General features: G+C 35.7%; 1 protein-coding gene across 14 annotated transcripts in view; it reads left to right on the top strand.

Moving 5' to 3' along the window:
• The window catches only part of LOC124423125 (PH and SEC7 domain-containing protein-like), a 62516-nt gene that overhangs the window by 48707 nt on the left and 3809 nt on the right, over window positions 1–10000 (top strand). For 10 of the 14 annotated variants that reach the window (XM_046960536.1, XM_046960538.1, XM_046960540.1 and 7 more), the window contains 10 exons: window positions 1976–2360; window positions 3181–4468; window positions 4558–4796; window positions 4973–5166; window positions 5279–5471; window positions 5623–5792; window positions 5932–6148; window positions 6369–6513; window positions 7073–7216; window positions 7392–8376. In XM_046960536.1, coding sequence (XP_046816492.1) covers window positions 1976–2360; window positions 3181–4468; window positions 4558–4796; window positions 4973–5166; window positions 5279–5471; window positions 5623–5792; window positions 5932–6148; window positions 6369–6513; window positions 7073–7216; window positions 7392–7640 — 3224 coding nt within the window. In that variant the 3' untranslated portion in view covers window positions 7641–8376. Of the gene's footprint in view, window positions 1–1975; window positions 2361–3180; window positions 4469–4557; window positions 4797–4972; window positions 5167–5278; window positions 5472–5622; window positions 5793–5931; window positions 6149–6368; window positions 6514–6773; window positions 7217–7391; window positions 8377–10000 lie in introns of those variants that run through there. The other 4 variants (XM_046960543.1, XM_046960549.1, XM_046960545.1 and 1 more) reach the window with 4 other exon arrangements.

The following is a 10000-nucleotide window of genomic DNA, read 5'->3' on the forward strand; positions in this document are numbered from 1 at the left end:
AAAAAAAAAAAAAAGAATAAAAAGTATTGAAAATCTTACAACTTCGTTAAGATCCTAATTATTTTAATCACAATTTATTTATATAAAATAATCCCTTAAGTCTATTTACAAAGATTGCCTGATACCGATCGAACATTTATTATTCGGATTGCTGAATAATATAAGCCACCATCAAAGTTTGAACTCTTCCTTTTAACACCCTATATAACCTGTGAGAGAAAGCCATTCTAGGCGGTGTCTCTTCTAACCGTTTGTAGAAGGAGAAGAGGGGAAGGAGAGGGGAGGGGGAGAGATAGGAGGATGTAGTTAACTTACATATTCCGAATTTGCGCCGTGGTGCGATGCGACGAGGGTGTGGATACGGTCGATGAAACTGGGAGAGAAGGGAGGGAAACAGAGAGAGAAAGAGAGAGGGAGGGTGGAGGAGAGTGAAATGGGGTGGTTGAACGTTCCTTCGTTGAAAATAATGCCTCCTACGAGAATCATTCTATCCTTAGAGGGGACACAACGATACCTCTTGGATTATTCTGCTGAAACGTTTCTAATCTAAGATCAGATCAGATTGGCATCTCGTGTTGTAGGCTTTCTTTTACGGTAATTATCGGAGGTCCCCCTTCTTATCATGGCTTTTGATTATGTAGGGATTTAGGATAAGGCATTTAACACGAATACATTATCTAACTTTTTAAATCGTATATAATACCATGCGTATGAAACATTTTATTATAATGTAAGGGGAAAAAAAAAAAAGAAATGTTAGGTTGTTATACAATCCATAATTTGAAAGTTAATTACGTATTATTAAATTTGTACGGCTAATAAAAATTAATATCGTGGCATTGAATTTAAATAAATAGCAAGATTGATAAAAATAAAAAAAAAAAGAGAGAGAGAGAGAGAGAGAGAGAGAGAAAGAAGAAATTGATACTGTATGACCTACGTAATGTAAATCAGATCGTATGAAATATTTTCATAGTATTAAAAATAATATTATGCAAATTGAGCACATTAAGTGGATCACCCTGTATATAATGACTTTTCGAGTTTTTCCACGAAACCACGAAGTCGTTCCTCGTTAAGGACAGTACCAAAAGAGGGCGATCAAATGATAACGAAGCTAATTTCGCCGTCTGCAGAACACAGAAAGATTGAAAGAAAGAAAGAGAGAGAAAGAAAGAAAGAAAGAGAGAGAGAGAGAGAGAGAGAGAGAGAGAGAGAGAGAGAAAAGCGTATTTAGAATATGTATGTATATTCTTGCATGGACGTTAAAGGTACATTTTTGTCCTCGTTCCGTGTCGTTTGTATTCGACGGACTTGCGTGGAGTGTATTTTTAGCGTGCCGAGTGCAACATGCTCATGTATGTCTGATGGTTTCGTTGAATTTCGAAATATTATAACGTGATTTCACTGTGTTACGATAGTGATATCATCTACTCGTCATCAACGACGAGTAAAGAATAATCTAATCGTTCGATTATACAAATCAAATGTCGAATCGAAAGATCTCTTAAATATCAAGACACTTTATATATTAGGTGGACCGGAAAGTAATGTCGTTTCTGCGCATATCGATATTTGATTGTTAAAAATTGTTAAAAATTTATTCGTTTGAATTTAATTTAAGAAAGCGACATTACTTTCTGGTCCACCTAATACATATATATATATATATATATATATATATATATATATACAAGGATATAAAATTCATGCACTAACGTTCAATAAACAAATTTTTTTTAATTGACACGTTAGATTTGATATATAACGTTTCAGAAGAAATGTTTTCTTTTTTTTTTTTTCTTTTATGACTTTTATATTATCTTTTTCTTCTTTCTTTTTCTTTTTTTTTGCTTTCTACTGCAATAAAATAATGTTGATGATTTATTGTCGTTTTGTTTCTAAATTTTTCTTTCAATTTTTTTGTTGTTTTTTTTTTTCTTTTTTTTTTTTCCTTTCTCTTTTATCATCGCAGATCCCGCGATAAAGGCGCACGTGCGTCGACTCCTATCACCTGGGGATGCAACGACCGAGGAGGATGCAAGCGAAGTCGCGAAATCAACCCGAGAAGGAAATATCATCGCGCAAAACTCTAGAGACGTGAAATCCTCATCGAGTAGTGGTTGTGAGAACGAGGAATCGAGAAAATCTGGATCGCCGGTTTTGCCCGTGGGTTCACCTCAAGGTCCTCAAGGTGCCACACAATATTCGACCAGAAGCAATGGTTCCTACAGTGACCCATCGGGTTCGTCCGACTTGGAAGCCCTTTTACCATCAATGGATAGTTTCAAGGAAGAGGAACGTGCTCAGTGGGAGCCACTTTCTGGTGAAAAGTTTGGTCGTCAGAAGAACACGCCTAGGTAGGTCGGTCGTTAATCTAATGGAAGATTACATAGGACTTTTTCGTGTTTAGATAAGAAGTTCATAAAAGAATAAATTTCATTGGGACGTTAAGTAGTTTATCCGATGAAAGTACAGTTTTAAAGAGTGAGAAGGGAAGAGAAGAAGAGGGAGGGGGGACACAGTAGATAGGACCGTTATTGAATGGATCCCTTAGTATAGTCCGTTTGTACAGTTCATTTTTTTACATTTATATTAATCTATCATTTTAATGATTCAGATTTATTTGGTATAAATGAAATGGGGGGATTATAAATCAAAATATCTGCCTCGAATTATTTCGGTGGTTGCAAAAGTAAATTTATTTTTTTGTATCGATAGAAGGAAGGAGAACTGTAAAAGCTTCTCTGTGTTAATTGTTCGAAAAGTTATGAAAGGTGCCTTGGATGAGCTTTCTTTTCGATTATTCAAAGGAAACTCGATGAACTCGGCAAGTAACTTAGCGACACATTCATGATTCATAAAGTGCGTTTTAGCATAAAATAGTAAGTTTATTGCGTTGAAAAGTTTCGTTTGACGTCGACTACGCCGGCGACGACGGCGACGACGACTACGATGACTATAACGACGAGAACGACGAGAACGAGGACGAGGACGAGGACGACGGAACGGCGATATCACAAAGTTTAAGATTCGCGTTGTTAGAGCTCTCATCGTTAACGAGCTGGAAAATATTAATGTATAACTTTGAAAATATAGATGTACATATATATATGTATATAAAATATAATGTATATAAGATGTAATAGGATAACGGGGATCGATGGGTTTATCGTTCAGGTTCGAAGCTTATATGATGACCGGCGATCTCATGCTGAACCTGTCGCGAACGCAGCAAAGCAGCGGTTTCCTGCCGAAGTACCAGAAGAAGGTCGACTCGCTTAGGTACAACAATCATCACTCTCACCATCACCATAATCATCACAATCACCACCATCATAACTCGGTACCTACCAGTCCTAACGAGATGTTAGGCCATCACCGTGCGTACAAGTGCACTGGCTCGAACTCGGCCAGCACCTCGCCGGTCGGAATCAGCAAACGCGACGGCGGCCAATGCACGAGCCAGGGCGACTCTAGCAAGCCCAATGCCGCCGCGAGCAGTTTCGGTTATTCGAGCGGCTTCGTCCGTACCTCGCGCTCCGAGGATCACTTGCAATTCCAAAAGGATCCCTCGATGAGCGCAGTGGACATAGACATTGACGACGACGTCACGTCCAGCCTGAATACCCTGTTGGACACGCGGCCGGACAGCGGCCAGGGCCTGTCCAGCGAGAGGATCGTCTGGACGTACAACGCGCCGGTCAGCTCGCCATCCGCCTCGGAGCGCACCTCCTGCTGCCAAAATGGTAGCTCCTCTCAATCCTCTTCCTCCTCATCCTCGAGTTCCTCCTCGAGCGGCTCCTCGACGGAGGGTACTAGTCCGCAGCGTTCCCTATCACCTGCTTCCCCGACCTCGGTCTCGTCCTCCGTCATGTCCTCCAATTCTGGATCCCGTAGGTTCCCACCGCCGGTACCGACCGCTCCGCCGGCCCTGGTGGGACCCTCGGGCGACGGGACCACCTCCTCGACCTCCGGCCTACATCCCACCAACGGCGACCTCAGCCAGTCGGAGGCCATCAGCAACATGTCCAGTCCGGACTACAACGACGAGGAGACCATGGATATTCTCAGTGTGCGCGACATTATGATGGTCAGTGATCCCAGTGACAGTGACTCGACGATACTCGCGAGCGAGCCACCACAAAGGAGACTCAAGCCGAGTACTACGTCGAACACTACTAACGCACCACCGACTTCCTACGCTCAGCAACAGCAGCAACAACAACAGGATTCTGCGGCCGAGCATAGGATAGTTATTCAAGTTAAGGGACCGGACAAAGATTCATCTTCGAGAAACGCTAGTCCGAGACAGGCAAGAAGAAGGACGGTTCCATCTGGTGGTGGTAGCGCATCTTCCGTTGATCTATTGCCACCGAACATTTCGACGGTACAAAATGCTGCCCAACGATCCTCACCGTCGACTCTAAACTCTGGTAACGTTACTCCAGAGTTCGTTGGTTATCAGGTATGTTTAAGATCCTTCTTAATATATCCTGATATATCCTAATTGATAAGGATAATAATATCTAATTGATCTGACGAATCTTTTACTAGGAGCTCAAGGAAAGTGAGGATGAGAGGGAGGCTTACAGTGCTGGATTCTACGACGATCAGAAACACAGCGGTGCTTCCCCACCTCAGTCGGCTGATGAGGAAAGCGATATCGAGAGTCTCCATAGCTTCCATTACAGTCCAAAAGCGGTGGATCTACCGTCTGCCGTTCGACTAGCTAAAAGGCTATATTCTTTAGATGGCTTTAAGAAATCCGATGTCTCCAGACATCTTAGTAAAAAGTATGTTTTTTTCTCTTTGCGTTTAGGTAGCAAAAGACGAAGTGGGAATATGTGTATATGTATATGTACACACACACACACACACACTCACACACACACACACACACACACACACATATATATATATATATATATATATATATATATATACATTAACGAAAAACCTTCCTTTACAGCAACGACTTCAGTAAAGCGGTAGCCGAGGAGTACTTGAAATATTTCAACTTTGAACGAGACACGCTGGACGTGGCTCTCAGAAAGTTCCTTGTTCAGTTCTCTTTAACGGGGGAGACCCAAGAAAGGGAGCGAGTTCTTGTACATTTCTCTAAGAGGTATCTTGATTGTAATCCCGGCACGTTTAACTCTCAAGGTACGTACATTAAAACAATCGATTATCGTCGAATTTCTTTTTCTTTCTTTTCTTTCTTTTTTTTTTCTTTTTTTTTTTTTTGTTATTTTCAATTATATATTAACATTTTCAGATGCAGTTCACACATTAACTTGTGCTATTATGTTGCTAAATACCGATCTTCATGGGCAGAATATCGGTAGAAAAATGTCATGTTCGGAGTTTATAGAAAATTTATCAGAACTCAACGACGGTGATAATTTCCCTAGGGAGGTGCTAAAGCAACTTTACAATGCTATCAAATCTTATCCCTTGGACTGGGCTTTGTAAGTTTGTAACTTTAATCTCTTCCCTATAATAATAGTAAATAATAATAATAATAATAAAAGTAAAAAAAAAAAAATAATAATAAAATTCTTCGATCGTTATGTCAATTCGATTTTCTCTTTCTTACTTTTTTATTTTACATTTAATAAGGGATGATGAGGGCGATGAAACGACGACTCAGGTGATCCAACAGGGTGATGGACCAGCGATAGCTGGTACTGGAAATCCGTTTCTCGATGTGCCAAATGTTACAGGTGCTACGGAGTTCAAGAAGGGTTACGTTATGCGCAAATGTTGTTATGATTCCAATGGGAAAAAAAGTTCGTTATATACCAATATACTATATATCTTAAAAAACTAAAAACTATGAAAACTATATATAAAAAAAAAAAAGAAAAGAAAAAAAATCTATAAAAAGTATAATAACAGACGTCTTATCATTTATTAAACAATTTTTAGCTCCATTCGGGAAGAGAGGTTGGAAGATGTATTATTGTACATTGAGAGAGCTTGTATTATATTTACATAAGGACGAGCATGGCTTCCGTAACGATAGTTTGCACAACGCGATACGTATTCATCATGCATTAGCGACGAAAGCGTCGGATTACACGAAGAAGCAACACGTTTTCAGGCTACAAACTGCCGATCAAGCGGAATATCTTTTCCAAACGAGGTATTCTATTCTTAATGGTTAAAAAAAAAAAAGAAGAAAAAAAAAAAATTAGAAAAATTGCCCATCTACTACTTCTTGTTTTTTCCCCTCTATTTTTTTCTCTCTTAATCTTTCGCCTCCTCTCCCGCCTCGCCTCCCTCCCTTTTCCTCCCGTAAAGAAAAATGCTTCATCGAAGAAAGATTTATAGGATCTAAAAGTTATCTCTTTATATATTTCTAGCGATTCCAAAGAACTACAATCGTGGATCGACACAATCAATTTTGTATGCGCCAGTTTCTCATGCCAACCCCTCGCAGGAGCCGTCGGTTCTCAACGAAAATTTCAACGGCCTCTGTTACCCTGCAGTCACACCAAATTATCTCCTGTGAGTAATAAAATGTAAATGTTGATCCGAAAAGATTTGTATAAAATGAAAAAAAAAAAAAAAAAAAAATAACAAAAAAAAAAGAATTGCTCTATAACTTTTAATAGATCTCTCTCTCTCTCTCTCTCCCACCCCCTCTCTTTCCCTCCCCCCTTCTCTCTCTCTCTCTCTCTTTCTCTCTTTCTCTCTTTCTCTCTCTCCGTAACCTTTATCTATCAGTAAGGAATATAATCTATTTTTATTCTTTCTTTATTTACAAGCCTTCCTCCACTAATCTCGAAGCAAGCTTCGTTCTCTAAGTTTGTATCTTCACAAGTAGTACATTCATACGGTTTGAGAAGAACGATTATTTTATTTCTTTGAAATCAACACAGAGCTGGTATAATATTCCGCTGTTATTTATCATCGTCGAGCATATAAATTCAATGAAACCTCTGCACGATTATTATCGAAACTGTTATATAATTATTATGTATATTAGAAAATTGAATATCGTTTGTCGATCGCTTCGCTAAATGTTTTATCGACGTTTCTTCGGATTGTTTTGTTGTGTTATCAGAGAGAACAGTTGCGGGACCACGAGGATAGAGTTAGCAGACTGGAATCCGAACTGGATGAACATAAACGGCATCCTCCGGAAAGAGGAGCTAAAGCTTTAGCCGTACAAAATTATAAAGAGAAGGGTGCATATTTACATCACGAGGTAAAATTTAAAAAATAATTCTAATAATAATATTAATCAATATTAAATAAACATTATATTATTAATACTATTAAAAATTTCCTTTTATCGAATTATAATAATTTCTTTTCTTCTTTCTTTTTTTTTTTTTTTTTTTTTTTTTTTTCTTTATTTTATATATCTTTTGTTGTAACAGTTAAAGAGGTATAAGACGTACGCCTACTTGTTACGTTCAAGACTGGCATTCGCAGAGGTCGAACCATCTCTGGTAGAGAGCAGTATCGGTGAAGTGGATGAAGGAAGCGGTGCTTTGTTGAATGCTGACGTAGCGTTAGTACCTCCTCCAGTTCCTGATCGACAAGTCATAAATAGGTACAGTTACAGGGCTGCCATTTACAACCGTAATCTTCTAAATGGTCAGGACTACTGCGGGGATATTGGTTGACGTGTGATGGGTGTATTTTCAGCATGTGTGGTCTAATTCGTTGCTGCTCCTACAAATATGCGCAGCTATACGGAAAACATTAGCTCAAAATTTCTAAGAGATATTAACCGATTACTAACGATGTATTCGATTCCATCACTTGTTAAGTACTGTACCTTATTGTACCTTGTACTCACACACATTATCTCTTTTAATACATATAACCATCATTTAAACCAGGCGATCATTAATACGGTAGTTATAATATTCGTACAGCATTATATAATCAATCAATCGATGCAGCAGATTTCTAAAAATGAATTTCCAACGATACGAATCATTTCTGATTTTATTCAATTAATAAATTTCAAAATTTTCTAATTATCTCGATAGATAATATAAATGTAAATATTTATAGATGCTTTCTTTCTTTCTTTTTTTTTTTTTTTGTTTTTTTTCTTCCTTCTTTAGAAGTTATTTAAAGAAAGAAAATCTTTTGAATTTTTTGTTCTTTTTTCTTATCTTTTTTTAAGTTTTGTCTTGTCTTTTGTTGTTTTCGATGCGATTGATAAAACATGTGTGAAATAATTTGTACTTAAAAAAAAAAAAGTATCAACGAGAGATCTTGATTTTATTAATTGTGATGTTAAAAATATCAACAAAAAAAGAAAGCTGCTGTTTTATATTCGCCTGTACATCAAAAAAAAAAAAAAAAAAAAAAAAAGACAAAAAGAAAAAGAAACAAAAAAACATTAAACTCACATCAAATGAATGTCCGGTGGTGATTGGGTAATGGTAATAGACTAACTCTCGGCACTAGTGTAAATTACTCGTTAATAACTATAAACTCATAGGATCATTATAACAATTAAATATCTAGAAAGGCTCGATTAAATTTCGTGCCTTTTTATGAAGAAAAATATAAAACAAAGAATATGTAGAGTGGTAATGATGGTACAATATACACAGACACATACGTACGTACGTATGTACGCGTACATACATTCACATTTTAGAAAATGATCGATCAGTCATCTGCATGTTAGAAAATAATTATAATAACGTTTTATTCGAAACGAATTCTTATAAATAACGATAAAGGGATTTTATCCTTTTATTGTTAGATCTATAGTAAAACTACAAAAAACCAAAGTCTTGGATGCAAAAAGAAGTTGTCATATATCATACATATATATATATATACATATATATATATATATATATATATATATATATATATATATATATATAGATGATATATAATCTAAAAGATATATAATCATGTTTTCTTCTCTCGACAAGTAAAAAAAATATATTCGACTAATATTCGGTTAAAAAAACATTACACGATATATTCGAAAATATTTATCATATCTACGTGTAATTGTTTTGTTATCAGATAAAACAATATTTATCGTTATGAAAACATCTTACAATCTATTCTATATTTTAAATTACTACGCTTCATTTATGTTTTATTATTTTTTTTTCTCTTTTAATTTTTTTCGTTTTTCTTCCTTCTCTTACTAACATTTCATAACATAGCTCATTAGCTTGTTATAAATTACATCCCAATGATGTAACAAATAATATTGCTTTTTTTTTACTTACCAAAAAAAAAAAAAAAAGAAAAAGAAAAAAGAGAAAAGAAATGAAAAGTATACTAAAAACTATGCGTGTGTTTATTTTTTGAAAATAGACACACTATATATATTACTATATAGAACAAAAGTTGCTTTTACGATTGCAACTTCCATGTCTTATCATTTATTTTTTTATTTTCTTTTTTTTCTCTCTCTCATCATACAAATAGCATATTTTTATCTAATATTTTCCTCCAATAGATAAAATCTTTATAGATCATAGGTGTTTAACGAATATAATTATAAGTATATTTAATAAGTAACTTTTGATAAATTTACGTAGTTTGCTAAATGTCACGGGCAATCTTGGGTTTTCTGCAGTGATAAGGTGTTATCAAAATTTATTCAAATTATTCCAAATATAAATTAGGAGAGGAATTGTTTAGAAATTTATGAACATTTCTTTTTTTTTTTGTTTTTTGTTTTTTGTTTTTCTACCCTTTTTCCTTCTTTTTGTTTTTATTTTTTTCTCACTCGTGTAATCGCACATAGTTATATTTATTTTTAAAAGAAATGTATATCACGACGAGTATATATCAAAGATAACGATTGTTGAGAAAAAATGAACTTACGAGGATATCATAAACATGGAAAGTGAAGCTTTTATTATTATTTTTTTTTTTCTTTTTTTATTTCGTTATTGATTTGCATTTTTTCAACTAAAACAAATCACACTACGGCTGATGGCACTTAATTGCTGTGCAAATTAAGACTGGATAAATTAAGTTATGTTGATGT

The sequence above is a fragment of the Vespa crabro genome, chromosome 3 (genome assembly GCF_910589235.1).
Source record: "Vespa crabro chromosome 3, iyVesCrab1.2, whole genome shotgun sequence".
Classification (NCBI taxonomy): domain Eukaryota; kingdom Metazoa; phylum Arthropoda; class Insecta; order Hymenoptera; family Vespidae; genus Vespa; species Vespa crabro.